At 33.1% G+C, this 23,002-nt stretch overlaps 1 protein-coding gene across 1 annotated transcript in view; it reads right to left on the reverse strand.

The window, feature by feature from the left end:
* The window catches only part of LOC142240175 (serine protease filzig-like), a 92,581-nt gene that overhangs the window by 46,224 nt on the left and 23,355 nt on the right, over positions 1-23,002 (reverse strand). Inside the window, exons 3-9 of the mRNA XM_075311876.1 lie at positions 13,036-13,193; positions 11,342-12,653; positions 10,568-11,155; positions 10,333-10,510; positions 9,169-9,321; positions 8,821-9,092; positions 6,930-7,090 (exon numbers count right to left, since the gene is read on the reverse strand). Of these exons, the coding sequence (XP_075167991.1) occupies positions 6,930-7,090; positions 8,821-9,092; positions 9,169-9,321; positions 10,333-10,510; positions 10,568-11,155; positions 11,342-12,653; positions 13,036-13,193 (2,822 nt within the window). The remainder of the gene's footprint in view (positions 1-6,929; positions 7,091-8,820; positions 9,093-9,168; positions 9,322-10,332; positions 10,511-10,567; positions 11,156-11,341; positions 12,654-13,035; positions 13,194-23,002) is intronic.

Below are 23,002 nucleotides of genomic sequence, written 5' to 3' on the forward strand. Positions count from 1 at the left end.
TTTTTCTTTCCAGGGTATTAGATACGGATTTTGAGTTTTTACCTTGTAAAAGGCTCCGGAAAAAGTCGGAGCTACTGTGAAGCGACAATTAGCCTGAATTTGCATACAATTTCCTCAGGAGATCAAAAAGTTTCTGTGTTAGTTTATCTTTTCTCCTTATTCCCCTTTAGTTTCACAACATATTGGAATAAATTTGGCTAGGAGGTGGGTTCGTGGTGATTATGTTGCATGATCGGTATATATGTTCCAATATTTCATGACTAATGCACTTCCTCTCGGTTGGACTTAACTATAGTATTGATGTATGTTACCAATGAGTTCAGCACAGAAACCCAGCAAAAAAAGCGTCGCCAAAAAAAGTAATGAAAATGTTCTTTTTGGATCCGGAAGTGTTGCAAAATTGACGCAGAAGCGTTGAATTTAACATGGGCTTGCCATAGGACGGAAGTCCTCCATTTAAACAGCCATTGCACTGAATTTGCATCACTTCTTTAGGTGTGATCCGAATTCAATGTTTTGGACGTAAATTAAAAAATTCTGTGATATTTTGTCAAATAAATAATTTTTATAATTTTTTATAATTTTTAATGGTTTCTAACACTTGTCAGAAACGTTTGACCTCAAATATTTTCAAAAATTCACAATTTTTTCAGATTGGATTTAGCATTTTTTTCGACAAAATTTAAATGATTTGTACCATTTTATGAATTCTTACTCTGTTTTTAACCTATTTGAAACAAAAAAGTTAAAATTACCCATTAAAAATATGAAAAAACCAAGTTATAAAAAATTGAATTAAAATAACTTCCTGGGTAGTTAAAATAAAGAACATCATTGGGAGTGCATCTTCTGGAAGTGCTTTTAAAGTTGTGCCTTTGGAAGAACTTCCAATTTTTTTTTGCTGGGAACTGACTGCACTCACTGATACCAGAGAAGCTTTTTTTTATCCCTCATAGAATGTTCCTGGAAAATATGTAAGTTTTTTTAAGAGAGTTTAATTTTTCTCACAGTGTTATTGTGTAATTAAACGTAAATCTTTTGTTATTATTCCCTTCTCGGGGCTATGACAAAGAAAACTTCTCCTAAAAATTGATCATCATTCCAACTAATAGTCCCTATGTTATATATTTCACCGCTAACACACACCCAGCATCATTAAAATATGATATTTTGATGGAATTTGATTGACAGCGGCTCAGTGTCTTTATGGTCAACACGATGATTATGCTGCTGTCGAATCTACGAATTTATGAAGATGTTAACTATTACCGGGGTTCGATTGTGTTTCAAAGCGCGTAATTAAACGTTTGCTATTAATAATATCGATTAAAACTCACAAACGATAAAAAAATCACACGATAACTGAAATCCAACTCCATCTAGAAATGTTAACATTTTAGTTGGTTATTATACAACTTATGCAAATATCGGCATTTATTTATTTACTTTTGTCCATTCCTCTAAATTGGAGACCGAACGCTGTGAAAATGAAAGTTTTGGGTTAATGTGAACATCACTAATGACAACACCCCAAACAAATCGCCTAGCATCACCCATAAAATATTAATTATTTAAATTTATGCTTTTAAATACTTCAAAGATGATATTTTAAAGTTTTTTGTTTTTGTATTGGGGATTTCGGCAAAAAATGCATTTCCCATACTTTAGAGAATAGTCCACTAATGTTTTTGATATTAACATTCCAAAAAAATTGTGTCAAAAATAATGATAAATATGACAATTTATTGTGTAAATATAACTACTCGTATAGCGTTAGGTGAACACTTGTTTACGTGTATTTCTTATGGGAAGCACAAAATCCGCGACGGAATACCGTGACCGCTAGTGGCATGGAGCCACAGTGGTGCAATGGTTAGCATGCCCGCCCTGCATACACAAGGTCGTGGGTTCGATTCCTGCTTCGACCGAACACTAAAAAGTTTTTCAGCGGTGGATTATCCCACCTCAGTAATGCTGGTGACATTTCTGAGGGTTTCAAAGCTTCTCTAAGTGGTTTCACTGCAATGCGGAACGCCGTTCGGACTCGGCTATAAAAAGGAGGTCCCTTGTCATTGAGCTTAACATGGAATCGGGCAGCACTCAGTGATAAGAGAGAAGTTCACCAATGTGGTATCACAATGGACTGAATAGTCTAAGTGAGCCTGATACATCGGGTTGCCACCTAACCTAACCTAACCTAGTGTATCGTACATGTAATGATATAATGGCTTTTTTATTAGCCTATCATTACTCTGCTTATTTTTTGTTTATGGTTATCAGTTCCCTTTATTGGACTATCTACTGATCTCAATTATTAGACTATGTTGGTAAGTCATTCTTCTATTGCAAATAACGAGCTTAAACAAATCCAACATGTCCAAAAAAGAAATACAGTAGAAAAAATGTTCAACTTCACCATTTTTTGGAATTAAGAAAACATTTTTTTACTTGGAAGTATTTGTTACAATTTGTTTCTACATGAATTGCTTTATGTAACCTTATTTTAATTTTATATATAGAGGTCCCTAAAAAATATCCTTATTTTAAAGCATATTTGGCTTGGAATCAATACAAAAATCCCTAAGGAAAAGAAGTAAACTGGTTGTTGAGTGCAGTCATAAAATATAACAAAATTGGTGACATTATATGGTATACAAAGTAATTATTGTAGTTGTAATCTATTATCATATCAGTTATTTTGCGTATTCGAGAATGTTGTTGTACGATGTACAATTAGTATACCGTAGTACATGTACTCGTAATGATATACACTGAAAATAAAAAGCATGCCCGGTTCTAAAGATTTTGTCTTTACATTAAAAATTTTGGTATTGATTCCGAGCCAAAGAAGCGGAGAATACAAGTAAGGATACTTTTAAGACACAATTCTCTTTTAAATTTAGGTTTTGTGTTCTTGCTTCTTGGAAGCAAATTTTAATTTTTCGTTTTTTCAGATTTTGTTTTCTTCATATGCTATCAAAGTCCTTTAAAAACGAGTTAACGACAACTTTGTTTTCCAAATTCAGACTCGACTTCCAGCAGAAATTATGTTTCAAATAAACATAATTTCTATTTTTGAACGATTATTTGCTTTGTAGTCAAGATACAAAAAGACAACAAATTTAAAGACAATTTCATTAATTTTAAAGAATTTTTCTGAATTTTCAAGTTAACCTTACCCCCCAAAAAATTGTCTTTCATGTTATGATACCCATTTTTAAGTCAAATCACTTAATTATAGGTACAATACGACTTCATTGAAAAGGTTATATTAGAGAAATGCGTCTTTTATGCTAAGCAAAATTTGCATTCGTATTTTAAGGACATGAAATCTTTGGCCTCATTACAATATTTTTTTCAGTGTAATGACGTATTTATTGGTCTGCACATTACTGATACAATTTTGTTAAATTTTCGCCCGAAATAGTTCATAAAACAGTTTACGTTTTTTTGTATGAAGTCGAGATTGGAGTTTGAAGTTGCGGTGGACACGTTTAAAGAACGGATAAATTAAGATTTAGGTCCTAGAATCAAGTACGAAAAACAAAAATTTTAAAATTAATTGCGTCTTAATGGATTCAATACCAAAATCATTAAAGTAAAGACAAAATCTTTGGAATTGGCTAAGCTTTTCGTTCAGTATACTGATAGACTATTATATCTCATCTAACCTCTCCACTAAAATACATCTGGAGTTGCATTCACTGAAGATAGCCTCAGTCACAATAAAACTTATAACAAAGTGAAAGTACTTTATGATCCAATAGTAAGTTCCATTGAAATTTCAAATCTTGAATAAGTGAAATTCTATTGTCCAATGCCGCCAATAAAAGAAAAACTGTTTCCATTGTGGGTATTATATAAGAGTGTTTTTATTGTTGTTGTTGTAATTTATTATTGCCAATTGTCACATGAAGCAAATTAAATAAAATAAATCAAATTTCAATAGTAGTTGTTATGATAATAATAATAATAATATTAAATTAATAATAATCAAAATAGTTTATATAACCATAATTATCTAATATTTATCACTACGAGAAAAAAAAACTGTAAACTATTTTCGTTTTCTATATCTAATTATTTATATGTTTCTAAATGTGTGAGTTTTGTATTGGATGTGAGGGTGTTGAAGTTATATGAATGTTTATGTTTATGTCTTGCATGATATACTATTAATGATATATTGTTAATAATAAAATTAAATAAATGAACTTGATTCGATGCTTTCCCCAGGCTCTTAACGAAGTTTGGAGAATTGTCACCGTATATAAAAACTATTTATTTTTATTTTGTATATAAGCTGTTTGTTCGTATTTACAATTTGTTTCTATTTCGCTCGATTCTATCTCACGTTTTTTGTATAATCTGTGAATGTCTCAAGACTTTTCTATATCGAAGAAGAGATTGATTGCTATTATTGTTCTAGTTTCAGCTTAAAAGACGAAGATTAAACTACACCGTGAGTTCAACCTAAACATTGAACAAATTTCTACTGTGGGTTATACAGGGTCAGTATGCTTTCTTCGGCATGAGAGCCAACGTTGTGTCATGTTTAACGTGGAAGGGTTATCGTTGAGCTAAATATGCAATCGGACAATAGTCATTGAAAAGTGAGAAGTTCACCAACTGCAGAGTCACAATTCACAATAGTGCCTAGGAGTGTCGTCTGTAACAACATAGAACCATGTTAATTCACCTACACACAGAGAAGGAATATGATCACCCCAACCATGTTTCAAGAGCAAAATGTTACTTTTACACGGAAAACATGTAACATGTTTGTCGACACCATGTTATTTTCTCGTAAATTATGTATCTAATTTCGGAAAGCATGTTGTGTTTGACGAGAAAAGAATATTTTTGCGATACATGGTCGTCGTGAAAAAGCAGCATGGTGCTCTTGAAATATGTTTGAGGTGATCATATTCCTTTTCTGGGTGTATCATATGCCTTCAACATTCACTTCAAGTTGGTATTTCGTCTGCTGATAATTCATCTAAAGGTGAATTTACTATATGTATGTGTGAGAGATTGTTCATAGGAAAGGAGAACATTTTACTACTTTCAAAGTTTTGATAAGTTCGCCTTCTCTTAATATGTATTTCTTAGTATATTCTGAATAGACCAAGCGGTGGTATTACAATAGACTTGTTAGCTAAGAATGTCCATAACAAACATACCAAATCATTAGATATCCCACGAGTACTCAAGAGGGAAAAATTATGGGATGTCAGTATTCTATTCATAACTTTCATTAACATAAACTTTTTAAGTTTACTTGGATCTGAAGATTTTGACCTTTTCTTAAGAATTTTGGTATTGATTCCGAACCAAGGATCCAAAGTTTGCTTGGATCCGTAGAATTTGACCATTTCTTACGGATTTTGGTATTGATTTCCAACCAAAGATCCATTTTTTTAACTTTTAGGATAAAAAAAAAATAAAATTAGTATGCAGATCTCAATAAACGCATTTTTATTCCCTTTTTGCGATATATTAATAAAGGTATTCATGTAAAAAAAATCTAGTATTATAACGGATAATTCAATTCAAAAAGTGTTTTTAATTAAAACATTTTTTAAACCGATAATTATTTAGTCCAATACAGCTGATGCCATAGTAATTTGCCAGATTCAGATTGTTGCCTGAACACTGCGTTTTGGTCACATTCAATTTATAACTTAAACTAAACTTTGAAACCAAAAGAGTACTGAGTGTGCGATTTCAATCCTCAACTCTAATAATAAAGAAAACTATTTTTTCTACAACTGTTAAATTCCTTAGAAATGCTGGTAACCACGGCGGTACCATGGTATACTGGCAAGTATCGTGGTACTGGCAACCACCGTGGTACGCGCAATCAGAGGATTGCGCGTTTAACTACCTTAAATCCCTCTGCAATGCTGGTGATACTTGTGAATATTTCAAGGTTGTGAAGCTACTGCTCTGAAGAGCTATGTCTTGAGCACGAAGATTTGATGTCCTCGAAATATTGAGAGTTTTGCTTAGCAATAAATTTATTTTACTTGACCAAAAGTTGATAAACTTTTCAATGAGTTTTTTTTAGAGTATATAAATGTTGCTCATTTTGTTCAACGATATTGCTTTTCTCTGGATTATAATAGAAAGATGCAGATATTAATTATATGACTCCTATAATCTAAAGTTGTTGACAAATTTTAGAAAAAAACTCGATTATAATTACAAATGTAATTGTTGTTTAATCTTTGAAACTGAACTTGTATACTGAAATTTAATCTCATATTAGCTTCGAGTCGTATTAATACTAAATGCCTTGAATAACCCCATTTTTGTCCCAATTACTGAATTTTACTTCTAGCGATATCGAAACCAATACGTTGCCTAAGAGTTTTGTACATTTTCCTTTCTTGGAATAATCTTAAGTGAAATTATAACAAAAAAAACTTTGATTTAGACTAACAAAAAAGAAAAATTCCAATGAAATCAGTCGTTACCAAGGTTATATCACAAGCGGTATATCTAATGTTGTAATCCTCTGAATACTGTGTGGAGCAAATCATTTATATATAACCTAGGAACAAGATGATTTGCATTGGATTTTATTATTTATATTTGTCATTGTTGTCATTTTGCAAACATTATCGCCATCATGCAATTGAATATCAAATCACATCAAAATAATCACTTCTAGATAATAACGAAACTAATGTTACCCATGTTAATCTGGGTTAAACAATTAAAAAAAAAAAAATAAAATAAAATAAATTAGATTAATAATAGATAAACTACAACGAAAATTAAAACATTAAATAATAGTAAATACTATCTAACTAACTAATACATTAAATCGATGATTTACAATACAAATACAGATAGTTACTAACTAACACATACATATAAATACAAGTGATTATTTACTACAGACATTGTGCTGATTAGGTCTAAAATTGTAAAATTTGATTTATCCAGTCTCTGAACTCGGAAATTCGAGTGTAAACTCCAGGCTGGTTAGCTTCGGCACAGCCAATGCCCCAAGATATGACCCCGCCAAGTTGGAAACGCTTGTCTGATTCCCGTTGTAAGACCATGGGACCACCGGAGTCACCTGAAAGATAATAAAGTATTTGATTACTAATGTTGAATTAAATCCATTGTTTTGCTATGACATTAAAACCTTCATCTGATCGCTACTATAGATTTTCGTTTGGAAATAAAAACATAACTGTTTGTATGGCATCTACCGATGTGGTAAAAATGTTCAGCATAAAACACTGTAGGCCGTCTCGGTCCACACATCGGTCCAATTTTGGGTTGAATCATGAAGAATATCATTCAACCAAAGATCGATTGACTCCAATGTAGTTTTCGTCTTATCTTTGCATAATTTCTAGGCTGGCGAGATTCACGCTTTCATAGTATAGCACCGGATCTCATAGCCAATTTCTAGTGAGGAGGCTGGATTATCCAAAATGTCAATCCCCCAGACATCGATTGACTCCAATGTAGTTTTCGCTTTTCCTTTGCATATTTTCGAAGCTGGAAAGGCTCTTGCTTTCATAGCATATGAGTGTCCATTGTTGAAAAATTGACTATGCCAGAATTCTTCGATTGTAACTTTTATAGTGATCAGATCTTGGGGCCTACCAAGGTGTGCAAAGTATTCAGCTTAAAAACTTCAGGCCACCTGCATCTACCCACCTAGGGCGAATGGCTAGAGATTGGAATGCTTAAATCTATTCAATTTAGATTCGGCGGATTGTGCATGTGTTTATGGTATAGCCTTTGTCTTGACCCTATTTAAAAGCCTACATCTTTCAAGTTTTAGCATTACATCTGGTATAAAATACAGCAATCCCTCGATTTACGTCGCCTCGGTTTACGCTGTTTCGATTTACGTCGTCAAACTTTTTGTTCCATCTAACATCGATTTACGTCGTCAATTTTTTTGCCAACTTTATCAGAAACGCCTTCCATAAGTGACATAAGTACCAACGATGATGACATCGAAACATTTATTTCTAAAATTCTTACCGAAAATTCTTCAAATTGTCATTGATATTGCATATATAACGCAATTGTCGAAATGGTGATTTTTTATATGTATACAACGTAACGGTTTTTCATTTTTTATGAACTAAATTTTTAAACCCTGATATTTTTGAACAATGAACTATTATTTTTTTTGGTTATATGTATGAAAAATTTTTAGTTCGGTTTACGTCGTTTCGATTAACGTCGTCAAACTCCGGAACCAATCACGACGTAAATCGAGGGATTACTGTGCTCGTAAGTTTGTTGTAAACGAGAGCTTTGTTAGAAAACTTTTAAGACATGTTGGGTTAGTCGTTAACTTTTACGTTGTCAATTTCAAAACTGCTCAATTTTTTCACCATCCAACTCAGAGTTCTTATTATCAACTGAGCAAAGCATATTTGATTCCGTTAAGATGTTGGCTTCTTATCAGGCAATCACATATTCTAGACAATTTCAACTTCAATAACGTCGATCTTTAAAGTCAAAACCTTCCTCCTTTTTAATTCCTATAATATCCGACCGGCCTTGAAATTAACAGTCTAAACGATAGTGTCCTATTTATTTGAGTGGTGGTTTGCAATCACCATACTATAAATATGTATTAGGTACTTTTTACAACACTACGAACAATACAATGCGGTTTCTTCAGTTCGAGATTTGAAGGATTTTCTTACGTCTGCGAAATCTTTTGCCCTATTATGGCATCATGAAATCTATTATAGGGAATTGATTCTACAATCCGAACCATGTGATCTTACAACTCTTAGACATAGACTTAATTAAAGATTTTTATTAACTTACCTTCACATGAATCATAACCTCCTTTCTTCCAGCCAGCACAGATAAATATGTGTGGTATGTGTTCAATATAACCCGCTGATCTGTACATAGATTCACAAATGGTATTATTGATCACAGGAACTGCTACTTCTTGCAAGACACTTGGAAGCGGACCATCCTCATAGAGACGACCCCATCCTGTTACAAACGCTGTTTGTCCAATGAAATTTTCATCGTTTTCGGGTACGCAAACGGGTATAATGTTTGGTTGGAATGCCACAGGTTCATAGAATCTTCAAGCATAGAACAAAAGGAAAACAGGGTTTAACACAAACGTAAAATGAATTATTTACTAATCAAAAAACTAACCTCAATAGAGCTAAATCATATTCAAAGGTTCTCGGATCGAATTGTGGATGCGAGGCAACTATTTGTACACGTCTTTCCTGGTACCCATAGGGCTCCTCTTCTTCAGCTAGATCATATTCTCCCAAACGTAAGAGAAGATCGGATGGCGGGACACTGAAATAAAAGCAGAGAGAGAGAAATTATTTTCGTACATTTGACCAAGGACAATTTAGGTGGCAGTGATAGCTTGGTATATTTGGCTCAGAGAAGTAAACTATTGTGTTAACACATTCATCTGAAATACCTATTAAATGAAGACATTTCACTTTTTACCCTTGAAACCATCCATTCATTCTAGATTTTTCCTTTTCCGTAAGTAATGTTAAAGAAAACTTGTTAGCGTCAGAAGAAAACTTTCTTTGTCAAAAATTTCGTTCCTCAGAAAAGAAAACTCTTCTTGATAGCTAAACCAGGGCACTGATTGGTTGTTTTCCTCTCTTCCAAAAAAAAAATTCCACTTGGAATAGTGAGGTGTTTACGAACTTATTTTTTTATCGAAAGATTATATTTGGTACATTTTATTCTGGTATATCAGGGTCAATTGTTGCACCATATGGATTAAAAACTCAACTACCTAATTTTACCCTTCTCTTTATCTATTCCTATTACCGTCTGTGTATTCTCCTAGTTCTTAAAAATTACATCGTTGTTATTTGCTCTATTGTTAACTTTACAACTTTCTCTGGGGTTTTGAGTACATTTTCTAAGAATTTTGTATTTTTTTTAAATTTTTTGTAGACGCTTGACATAATAACATTCTCATACATTAATTCATTTTTTATGGGCTAGTTGTTATCCCCGGACAATTTATCACCAATTTATTTACTAAACAGAAAAATCAATCATTAATTGATCTATCAATCGATCAATTGCTATTGACAGTTGTACTAGGCCACATCGAGGGCAATAGGAATAATGCCGATGAATAATATTGGATAGTAGAGATTACAGAGTACCAGTTTGAATAACACTTACTGTAGTGTGACACACTAACTTTGTAGATGTTAGTAAATCATAGCATACTTTCAGGCACATATATTTAAAAGCACATAAGTGCTTTGTGGGCCTTATGACCAACATTACATGACAGATCTTAATTACTTAGTTGGTAATATTTATACTCACTTGTCAACACAATGCGCTGCTGTTATAGCCCAATTTTCGTTTAGTAATGCCGCTCCACATTTATGCAGATAGGTAGATGTTCGCCACTGTCTTAGAGATATTTGCCAAGGCCATCGGCCAAAAGCAGCATTTGAACCTCCTACAATACGAGGTTCAGGGAACATTCTACGGCCGCATACTGTAAGAAAAAAATTCACTAAAATATCTGCGATAAAGAATTCTCCAATATTGTTACCTTGTCTGTAATCCACACCTTCCAAACTGTTTACGGGTGTGGTCGTATTTACGCTAGGACCCTCTGTGGTGAACATTTCCATAGTTGGTATATCTGTGGTGGAAGATTCTGAAGCAGTTGAGGGTGAACTTGAATGAGTTTCAGTATCTGCAGATATAGTAGTTAAAGTGGAAGAGCTCGATTGAGTGCTTGTTGTAGGATGATATGTTGTAGGTGTTGTTTGTTGCTCAGGATAGGGCGTTGTTGAAGTAATTTTGGTTGTAGTTGGCGCTGCTGTAGTACTCGTCGATGACGTCGTTGTCGTTGGTGTGGGTCTACGGGTTGTTGTGGTCGGCTTTGTAATTGGTTTTGATGTTGTCGTTGAGGTTGTTGTTGTTGTTGCGGTGGTGGTGGTTGCAGGCTTAGCTGCGGTAGTTCTTGTAGTTGTTGTAGTAGGCCTTTCCGTCGTTGTGGTCATTGTTTGGAAAATTATAGGCTTTTGTGGTGGTGAAATAAAAATGGTATTATTATTCACCACAGCACTTATACTAGTGGATACGGAAACTCCAATTTCTTCATATTCACCAGGTTCATTTATATTTGTGGGACCTGAGGGGAATTTTGTTGAAAGGGAAATGTTTAGAGATATACACAAACAAATTTACTTTATCTGAAACGAAATTTTTCAGACTTGTTGATGGGTACACTTAAGAAATAGTTTTAAGAGCAAATAAGCAGCTTTTTGGTCTAAAAATTTCGTTTCGGAGTAAGATTTGTTTGGACAATTTAACTCACCTTCAGTTTTATTACTTATTAAAGGATGTGAGGTCGTTACTGGAATCCAATCGGATGCTTTATTAGGTCCCTCTGGTTCGGCATCTATGTTGGTCCAGGTCACTAGGCCAGGCTTTAAGGTGGTGGATACAGGTTTACTCTCATTTTTACTTGTAGTAGGTTTTGAAGAGGTCGTTGTTGGTTTTCTGGTGGTGGTGGTAGTGGTCGAAGTCGATGTTGTAGTTTGATGGCGTTTACTTGATTCTGTTGTGCTATTTGCCTCGAGAGTTGCCACAGTAGGTTTCGGTTTTATTGATGTCATCGTAGGCTTTGGTACTTTAGTCACCGATGCCGTAGGTTTTGGCTTTGGCCTGTAGCCTCCAGGATATTTGGTTATTGTTGCATTAGCGATTGGTGCAACTGAAGCTGTGGTTGAGGTGGACGATGTACTTGCTAATGTGGAGTTCTGACTTTGATGTTTCACTTGTTCAGTAATTGTAGTTAGGGGTTTCATGGTCGTCCTTTTATTTTGGTTAGGTTTTTTGGTGGTGATCGGTTTTCGGCTGGGTTGAGGCTTTGGTTTCGTTGTGGGCCTATGTGTTGTTAAGGGTCCTGGAGTAGCATTTGTGGCTGTCATAGTAACTACTGTAGGTAATGTGGGAGATTTTGTAGGTTTTTGTTGTACACGTTCCGTAGTTATGAAGTCCATAAGTTTTGTAGGTTCAGTGGGTGTTGCCACTGTGGTTTCTACCGTCTGGAAAGTGAATAACTTTGTCGGTGGAGTGGTCATTTCATAAATTAATTCGTCTGGAATCACTTTGTTGGGTGAGTTGGTGGTGAGAATTGGTCTTGGTGTTGTTGTAGTTGTTGTGGTAGTGGTGGTGCTAGTGGTAATTTTCTTCTTCTTTGTCGTTGTATTATGCGAAGGTTTCGATCCTGAGGTTCCTTTTGTAGGTTTAGCAGTTGTCCTTATCACAAAATGGGACTGTTTACGTGTTGTCGATGGTGGTGGTCTTACGGTTGTAGTAGTAGTTGTCGTTGTGGGCGTTCTTGATGTAGACGTTAAGGTAGTTTCAGGCTGGTGCGTAATCGGGCGTCGTGTGTTTTGTTGTAGTGTGGATGATGCCAATCCCGGTGTTGCACTATTCGACGAATGTATTGTGTCCGTTTTATGCTCCAAAGTTGTATTACTACCCAAATGTGGCCCTAAAGTAGTAAGTTTGAATAGGGCACTGGTGGGCATTGTTGTGACTTCGGGTGTGAAATGATGTGAAATGGTATTTTGGTCTATGCTGTTATCGCCAATTTCAGGAGTAAAAAGAGAGCTTTCATCCTAAATAAAAATGAGATGAATTAGCTAAAATTTTGGAATGCTGATCTAATCAAGTAAATGAAAAATTTGTTGAAACTTATTTAAAAATAAAACTCGAAAAACCAGTAAACTACAACTAATTTTGACCTGCTATCAATTTTCAATTATCAAGGAGAACATAATTGTTTCTTTAATAACTAAACTTAGCCAAACAAAGTTTATATATATAAAAAATTGATAAAGAAAATATAAGAGATTGTGCTAAGTTTGGATATATTTCCTCTTAAAGAAAGGGGAATTTCATTTTTCTAAAATTTCGTGCCGGAAAATAGTACGAAAACTACATGTTAGAACGATAGTTATATTTCAATTGTGTAATGTAAAATTTGAATATAGGACTTACTTTTATATCACAACATGATCCAAAGTAGAAGCGGTCTATACAAGTTCCCAAATGCGTTCCATTCTGTTTGATACAATCAATGGCAAACATGCATACACCGGATCTGCCAGATTTTCTCACTATACAAGGCAAATGCCGTATATTTCTTCCCGATTGAACTGTAAAGAAAAAGAAATTAAAAATTAGAGACTTGGGAAAACTGAAAAAGGCATGACACTATTACATGGTTGCAGTATCATGATCTGTTTTTCGTGAACAAACCATTTTTGTATATTTGCATGCCCGAAATAATAAATACAAAAAAGAAAATATCTAATAAATATTTTTTTTATAAATGGCGTCCTTTTAGCAAACGATGGCTATTTCATCTTAAACTATTTTGTCAAAATATTTGTGATGAGAATGTTACATGGACGCCACAAAAAAAAAACTTATTATTTTTCTCTTCAAATATTATCCTGAGAACCATAGTCTCAGCGTCTGGTAAGCGTGATTTTATTTTGGCCAACCATGATTTCCCAACAATTTTATTCGTTCACAGATTATTTTCGTGACTAAATCTCACTCTTGATATTTGTAGAAGATGATCCCGTAATTGTTGAACTCAACTTTGAATGGGGCAGTTGTCATTGATAAGAGCGAGGTGTACCATCTGCAATAATCGGATGTGGCTAACAATGTGTCTACAACGCCCGTTGTTGTAGACACACTCCATCTAAGATATGCGCTGTCTTTTCAGGAGTTAACTTTTTCAAAATTATTGAATGAAAATTATTTAAATTTAGTGTACTAATTTAGAAGAAACAAGTAAGGAAAGGCTAAATTCGGGCGGGGCCGACTATATTATACCCTGTACCACTTTGTAAATCCACATTTTCGATACTATATCAAAGCCGTCAAATGTGTTGGGTGCTATATATAAAGGTTTTTGTCCCAAATGGATACATTTTAATCTGACTCCATCTGAACAAACTTTATTATAATCTATAGACTTATACCCATATTCATAATAATTTACTGACAGTTTATCGAATGAATTTGTATTGTAATAGTAGGTTTAAAGTGTACGTTAACTTTTATGAATATGGGAGTTAAAATTTAAGTCGGGTAATGCCCTGGGATGGTACACTATGTTAGTAACAAAATATGGGAAACATTTTAATCTAAACCAATTTTGAGTCAACTTCGCAAAAGAGTATTTATGATTTATCGGTCGATAGATATGTATTAGAAATAAAGAAAAATTTGAGTCACTTTTACAAGTTTTCGACTTAGTAGTGGCGATTTTATTAGGAAAATGTGAGTATTTGGCCATTTTTGCCCAAAATTCCCTGTGCAAAATTTCACGTAAATCGGAGTACAATTTTGACCTCTGTGGTCATATGACGGAAAATCGGGCGAAAGATATATGGGAGCTATATCTAAATCTGAACCGATTTCAATAAAATTTAGCACACTTGACTACACTACTAATTGTACTCCTGGTGCATAATTTCAACCAAATTGGGCTAAAACTCTGGCTTCTGGGGCCATATAAGTCTACTTCAGGCGAAAGATATATATGAGAGCTATATCTCACTCTGAACCGATTTCAATCAAATTTGGCGCACCTGACTATGGTACTTATTGTTCTCCTGGTGCAAAATTTCAAGCAAATTAGGGTAAAACTCCGGCTCCTGGGGCCATATAAGTGCATATCGGGCGAAAGATATATATGGGAGCTATATCTAAATCTGAACCGATTTCTTCAAAAATCAATAGGGTTCTATTCTGATCCAAAAGAGGAACTTCTGTCAAATTTGAAGGCGATTTGACTTAAACTGCGACCTAGACTTTGATCACAAAAATGTGTTCACAGACAGACGGACGGACGGACAGACGGACATGGCTAGATCGACTCAGGGACCCACCCTGAGCATTATTGCCAAAGACACCATGTGTCTATCTCGTCTCCTTCTGTGTGTTGCAAACATATGCACTAACTTCCCAGCAAAAAAATTTGGAAGTTCTTCCAAAGGCACAACTTTAAAAGCACTTCCAGAAGATGCACTCGCAATGATGTTCTTTATTTTAACTACCCACGAAGTTCTTTTAATTCAATTGTTTATAACTTGGTTTTTTCATACTTTTAATGTATAATTTTAACTTTTTTGTTTCAAATAGGTTAAAAACAGAGTAAGAATTCATAAAATGGTACAAATCATTTAAATTTGGTCGAAAAAAATGCCAAATCCAATCTGAAAAAATTGTGAATTTTTGAAAGTATTTGAGGTCAAACGTTTCTGACAAGCTTTAGAATCCATTAGTAATTTAAAAAAATTAAAAATTATTTATTAGACAAAATATCACAGAATTTTTTAATTTACATCCAAACCATTGAATTCGGATCACACCTAAAGAAGTGATCCAAATTCAGTGCAACCGCTGTTGAAATGGAGGACTTCCTTCCTATTACAAGCCCATGTTAAATTCATCGCTTCTGCGTCAATTTGGCACCACTTCCGGATCCAAAAAGAACATTTTCATTACTTTTTTGGCGACGCTTTTTTTGCTGGGTTACAATACCCTGTTCCACCTTGTGGCGCAGGGTATAAAAACTCAGGTAAAGTCAACTTCTTTCTCAACTATACTCTTTCAAGTATTGATATTATTGAATTTTTACTACTTTTTGCTTCAAAATCGATTAGATGATTTTGAGATAAATTCAAAGCCCATTCATCGTTCCTTGGCTTATAGGAAATTTATTAGGTATTTTAACATTTAAAATCTATAAATAAGAATACAAAATAATTGTTATTAGTTGAAGTTTTCATCTCGAATTTCATATAGCATGACATAAGAAAGTTTTTTTTTCTTTCGATTTTCTTTTTAAATAATTCCTAATTCCCTTTTTACTAAAAATATTTGGGTCGCATCAGCTGTGTGCTTTCTTACTTCTAGGCCACAGGTGTAGAGAAGCTGGCCGCTTATTAGAGAGAAATATGCTTAATTATATTTGGTTGACCGAATCTCATGTATGGAGCTGGTCGATTACAACGATACATACGTGTATCCCTCTTTTCTTTTTGTACATTTATTTCGGTTGTAGTATTTTTAGTTTTGGAACTATCTCTAATCATGCTGATGTCTTTACTTCTCTTTTCTTCTCCAGGCACCATGGTGTGGTGGTAGTAATTTCATATAATTAACGTAATAAATTCTAAATGACTTCCTCCTCTAGCTTCAACAGTGATGTTGAGTCGGTTCAGTAGCCGGGCTTTTGCTTGACTCGCTCTGGCAGGTCTTAGAAATGCGGTCAGTCAACGGCATACGGCTGGTGGGGCTAGCGTGTAAATGCGATACTAACTACCCAGCGCCACAAATCATTTCAGTTATTTTGATTTTGTCTTTGTGTTTTTCCTTATCCGTCGGTGCTTTGCAGAATTATCCACCATCAGGGTGAGAGATAGAAAAAGAGAGAACCAAGCACTAATGACATGGCCATCTCCATTGTCCAGTGTCGTTATAATCTGACTTTCAAAGTTTTCACAATTTATGATATTTGTATAGCTTTACTGGACAGGGATTTTCGCGATAAACCACAGTCTATAGAATATAAAATTTCACCGTTGTTAATTTGAGTACCTTATCATTTATTATCATATAACTCTGGAAGAGAAGTCGACAATAAATGACATAAATCCATTAGGATCGATTTAATGGATTGTGGTGCAAGGGAATTGCCAATAAAATCCATTAAAATAAATAATTGATATGTGTTGTATTTTTATGGGTTTTGTAGTTGCTTTATTTTCTTCTGGTGTATATCAAATACTCTATGACTTTTGAGGGATTAGAATCTAATGCAGCTTGCCGAGAAGACTCGCTTTACTACGAACGAGACATACATATTATTGGCAATTATACGTACACACCAGGGCTGTGGAGCCGGAGTCTTTGAGTCGGAGTCTGAAGATTTTGCTGGAGTCGGAGTCGTGAAAATTTTGCTCGACTCCGGCTAAACCAAATTTTTTAAAACACTTCACATTTTTGTAACTAAGAAAGTTTTTACGCAAATTAGTTTCCATTGCGTTATTCATTCGATCAATGTACAGCATGATTGTAAATGAAAATCAACTTCCAATTACGGCTATCTTTTGATGTTTCCTAGAATGTTAGACTAGCAGATGGGCTGGATCGATCCATTTTAATGCCCAAAATTATTTTTTTTTAATTTTATTTTAAGGCCATATACATATGTGGAATATTGACAGAAAATTTTTTCAAAGTTGTTTTTTATAGAAAATTTTGTCAAAATATTATTTCTGTAAAAAGTTTTGTCAAAATTTTATTTCTATAGCAAATTTTGTCAAAATTTTATTTATACAAAAAATTTTGTCAAAATGTTATTTATATAAAAAATTTATTCAAAATTTTATTACTATAGAAATATTTTTTCTATAGAAAATTTGGTCAAAATTTTATTTCTATAGAAAATTGAGTCAAAATTTTGTTTCTATAGAATATTTTGCAAAATTTTATTTCTATAGAAAATTTTGCAAAAGTTTGTTTGTTACATAAATTTTTTTAAATTTTATTTCTATTGATAACTTTATTTCTATAAAAATTTAAGTCAAAATTTTATTTCTATAGAAAATTTTGCCAAAATTTTATTGTAATAGATTTTTTATTAGAAAATTTGGTCAAAATTTTATTTCTATAGAAAATTTAGTCAAAATTTTGTTTCTGTAGAATATTTTGCAGAATTTTATTTGCTAAACAAAAATTTTTCTAAAATTGTATTTTTATTTGATATTTTTTTCAAAATTTTATTTCTATAAGAAAAAATTGTCAAATTTTATTTCCATAGCTAATTTTTTCAAATTTTTTTTTCTTACTGATGCTCACTGCTATAAAAAATGTATTCGAAATTTTATTACTATAGAAATATTTTTTTCTACATAAAATTTAGTCAAAATTTTATTTCTATAGAAAATTTTGCAAAATTTTGTTTGCTACACATTTTTTTTTGAATTGTATTTCTATTGATAATTTTTTCAAGCTTTTATTTCTATAAAAATTTTTGCCAAATTTTATTTCTATAAAAATTTTATTCAAAATTTATTTGCTAAGTCGAAAACTTGTAGAAATGACTCAAATTTTCAAATTTTTCAATGAATGAATCATAAATGCATTTTTGCGAAATTTTCTAAACAGTTATAAATATTTCCCAAATATTGCCCGAGATTTTGTAGAAGTCTGATTTGAGATTTTATCAAAATGTAGATCTAAATACAAAGTTGTGCAGAGTATATTATAATCGGCCCGCCCGACTTTAGACTTTCCTTGCATTTTTATTTTTTGTTAAAATTGTGTTATGTCCCATAACGTTAGATTTAAATTTAAAGTACATAGATTTTGTAGAAGTATATACAATTTTGTCTAAATCGATTCAGATTCAAATTCATGCATAAGGGAATATGAACCTTTATATAGCTCGCAACAAATTTAAAGGATTTGAGATAGTATCAATAATTTTGGTCCACAAATACATATACTGTTGGTATCTTCTCATATTATGATGAGTATTTATAGCATTATTTTATTTATTAAACATTGCCCTAAATTTTAAATATAGATTTTAATTGGCATCTAATGTGAAATTAAGACATTTTTTTGCACACATAAATAAATACGATACTTTATATCGATCCACTTACGGTACCCCCACAATAGAACTACAAATTAGTGGTATTAAAATGAGATTTAGTTATATTACCCGGAGTCGACTCCGGAGTCGGAGTCGAGCTGATGAAAAATGCTGGAGTCGGAGTCAAGCAAAATTGACTCGACTCCACCGCCCTGGTACACACACATTTTTTTTTCAGACTCAATCTCGAAATTAATGGATCCAATTAATTTTTTTAAACTGAATATCAATCACAGCTTTTAATTGGGCATAAAAAAATACTTGACTAAAAATTTAATTGTATTCGTTACCAAATTTCAGTTAACTTTTTACTTGATTCAATTAAAAATATAATTGGTGTTGATTGCAAAACTCTATTAATATTTTAATTAAAAACATAACTATTTTCAACTACCTTCTTAAGTGACTTTGTGTTTTAGTTAAAAAATTGGTGGTTGGGAAGAATTTTTTAATTAAAAATTTAAAAAGTTTCATTTTTTAACTGACTTAGTCTTCCGAGTTTAACTACAAAATTAATTAATCGTTGACTTAATTAACTTAATGTTTTTATCTTGATTAAAAAGTTAATAGTCTCAATTAATTTATTAATCGAAAAATTGTTCAAATTCAATCAACTTTTTAATTGGAAATATTTTGGTGATATTTTTTTCTGTTTACGTTTTATTGACATCTATAAAGGGTGATTTCTTAGCTATTAACTTTTTGGCAACAATGGTTTAAACGGCTGATGCACGTTTCGTGTTTTCTTTCAATGTGAAACATCTACAGTTTGGTCTATCATTGGATCGTACTTCTTCAAAGATGATGCATTTCGTAACTGTGATTGGTGAGAGATATGATATCCAATTTTTTTTCTAAAATGCAAGAGACAGCACTCGGCCAATTGAACGTTCGGGACCGGCCGCCTAGATTGTGCTTTTTAACGGCTTTTATCATTTTTATGGGGCTATATTAAATCTCATGTCTATACAGACAAGCCTACTTCAATTGATGCATTAGAAGACAATATTGAAGCATGTATGCATTTTTTTAATTTTATGTGTTCTTTTGAAATATGTTCTGATAGCTTTTAAAAAATCACTTTTTGTAATGTACTCGGAGTATACCCATATAAATAATACCTGCACCCAATACGAAAATCCCATTTCTTACAAATTATATATTATATTTTAAATAATATTTTTTAAAGAGACAAGAAAACTTTGCTCTCTTCTTCTCTTCTTTCAGTGTAGTAATTAATAAATTGATCTACTTTTTAAGACTATTTTTTAAATTATAAAAAACCTGTAATGATTATTGATAGAAATTCACTAAACAATGTAGCCATTAAATTATTACTTCTAATATATAATTTCAATTTAATTACCATCAATTAAGGCCACATTTATACGCCTTCGTTGAAGAAATAGATGAAGGGCATAGGAGGAAGAATTCCCCCAAAATCTCATTCAGAAAGTTAAACACACACGCACACATACACAATAAATCTCAGGAAAGCAAATTAACATTCAAAGCAAAAAAAATATCAAGTGAAAGGGAAACAGAATGAAGTTAGGTCGGTATCGGCCCCTTAAGCTATTGTTTCGATTTAACAATGATCTTCAGTAAGAAAACAAAAACCCCCACAAAAAAAAAGATATTTGAAATAAAAAATAGCGTCCATCTCTTTGGGTGGAAAATAAAACCGAGCATCTATGCGAAACATAAAAAACAATATGGACGACAGCGATAATTTCCTCTGACAATGCGGGAGGAAGGGAAACGGAAACTGAGACCAATGAATGTACCAAAAATGAAGTTGCACTCAAGGTATGGACATTGTTTTCTTTTTTCATTTAAGTCGTAGCTTAATGGTGAGGCTTAAACGATCGTAAAATCTACTTGAACACAGATCCATAGACATACATAAAGACAGACAGATAGACGGACGGACATACAAACAAAACATTGAATGGCAGCGGAATTATAAGGAAGCACCGAAAGATATTCGGAATATGTGAGACAGTGAAACAGCACGCGACCTACTTTCCTTACGACAGCAACCAGCAGCAGCAGCGTTTGCGGCGGCTACAACATTCACTTAACAACATCACCACAGCCCACCATCGAAATTACCCCTAGCCAGCTTATCGCTTGGTAGTCAGTCCGTCATCGCCACTCAGTCACCCACAAACAACCAACAAGCCATTCATTACTATGGGCTTGTGATGAGGAGGAACCCATATTCCCATATATTCAAATTCTCCTCCAAAAACAGAAAGAAAGAAAACAAGTCTGAGAAAGCATTCTTCACAATCCAACGTCAACATTCGATCCATAGACCCCACGAAAAACACTGCCAGTCTGACTAAGGCGGTTATTGGGCAGAGAAAACGACTGCGCATGTGCGCAAGTAGCTATGGCAGCCGTGTAGCTCACGAATGTTTTGGTTTGGGCAGCGTTCCAAGTGTTTTAGCCAAGCAAACAAATTGTACAGTGTCCCAATGGCTAGTCCATAACAGCGCTGTTGACGATACTGCCTCGTTGTTTCTAAACTACCAGCAAATGCTTCTGTGCGGTTCTTGTTGTTATTCAGCCAGCCATTGATAGTTTCTGTGGTGGTTTATTGGTAAGTGCGGTGCATGAATATCGTTTGTTTTACTAACCATCCGATTGACTGGTTGATGGTTTGGCTGTCTGACTAAGTGTCGGCTGACCCAAAAAAGAAAATTGTATTTAAAACACTCAGCACTCAACACTCAATACTTATAAGAAAAAAAAAAAAACAACACCAACAAAAACTACAATTGATTTTGTTGCAGAGCAGTGATTTGACATTCAAAGCATTTCACTGCGAGTGAAGAAAAAATGCAATATACACCTTCAATGGGAGTTCCTCTAACATCATAGCAATATAAGATGAAGTGATGGTTTTCACTTAACCCATTCAGGTATGTGAGGTCCATCCATATGCCATATGTAGAATTTTTTTATTCCATATTAATATCTAAGATAAGTAGTATGTTTACTATTTTGAAACAATTAATTTCAAAATATGAAATTGTACACAATCAATGCTTTAAGACCATTCCAGGCAAGGTTTGAATCTTATGAAAATAATGTAGAAAAGTAAAGTAAAATTTTATTTTGGTGGAAAACCCAAACATGGATGGGCTAAATTCTTTAAAACAAGTAAGACAAGTTTGAGGCACCCTACATTATCCAAATAAAAAAATAAATACCGATGTTTTTCGTGACTCTAGCTCCTACCTACCAGATTCTTTCCAATTTTCAAGTAAACCGGAAAACTTAAGTTAATGTTCAAAATGTGGGTACACTCAAAACAAGGGGCCCTAATGCCATCTGAACTTTATGTTAGGTCGTGAAGATTAGTTGATTTTAGCTCAATTTTGCTCAATGTCAGCAAATACTCCTTATTTGAATAATTTTTTGCTTAACTTTAATGACGTGAACTAAAAATAAGAAAAACGGTTGTATCCAAATTGTGCACTATCAATTTTACTAAAAATTAAAATAGTTAATATTTTCTAAAAATGGGAGAAGTTTGGTTAAATTGAGATCATAAGTCTTTCAAATGATTAATTTTGACTAAAATTCGTACAGCGCTAAAGACTTTTTAACAACTTTTAAATCCAATTTTTCCATATGAAATTTTCTTAAACAACAGAAAAAGGATATCTTCCTTGTGCGTTTGGAGTCTCTACTCGATTTGTTGAAATTGTCAAGCAATAAAGCACTATTGTTTGATATTTGATGAGGTCACTTCCTAGCTTGACTTTATGAAAATTTGACTCATCAGATTTACTTAGTTCCAGAGGCAGATAGTGTAGAAAGGGTTACTAATTTTTGGATATGGAAAGAAACTATCGAGGTTTTTCCAGCTTAATTAAAATTTTTGATATTTGGATGGGGTCGGGTACCTGCCCATTCCTCTGGTTTTTAATAAAGAAACTACATCGATTTGCTTAAAATCTTCCAGAATCAATGGTTTCTTTATTTACAGACAGAAAAAAAGATGTAGGTTAAATCAATATAACTGAATCAATGTACTTTGATATGTTCGATGAAAGTTCTGAGCGTACCCAAGTTGATAATAGAATACACCATCTTTAAATATATTTATAAGGGATTTCACATATTTTGATATCAGCATAACTGATATACATAGAAGAAGGTATTGATTTATTTCCGAATTGTTTAATTTTTTGATAAATATTGAATTATATTTAAAATTTTACAGACCATCATTGTAATATTCCAGTTGAGGGGTTAAAAATA

Source organism: Haematobia irritans, chromosome 5 (assembly GCF_050003625.1).
Source record: "Haematobia irritans isolate KBUSLIRL chromosome 5, ASM5000362v1, whole genome shotgun sequence".
NCBI lineage: Eukaryota > Metazoa > Arthropoda > Insecta > Diptera > Muscidae > Haematobia > Haematobia irritans.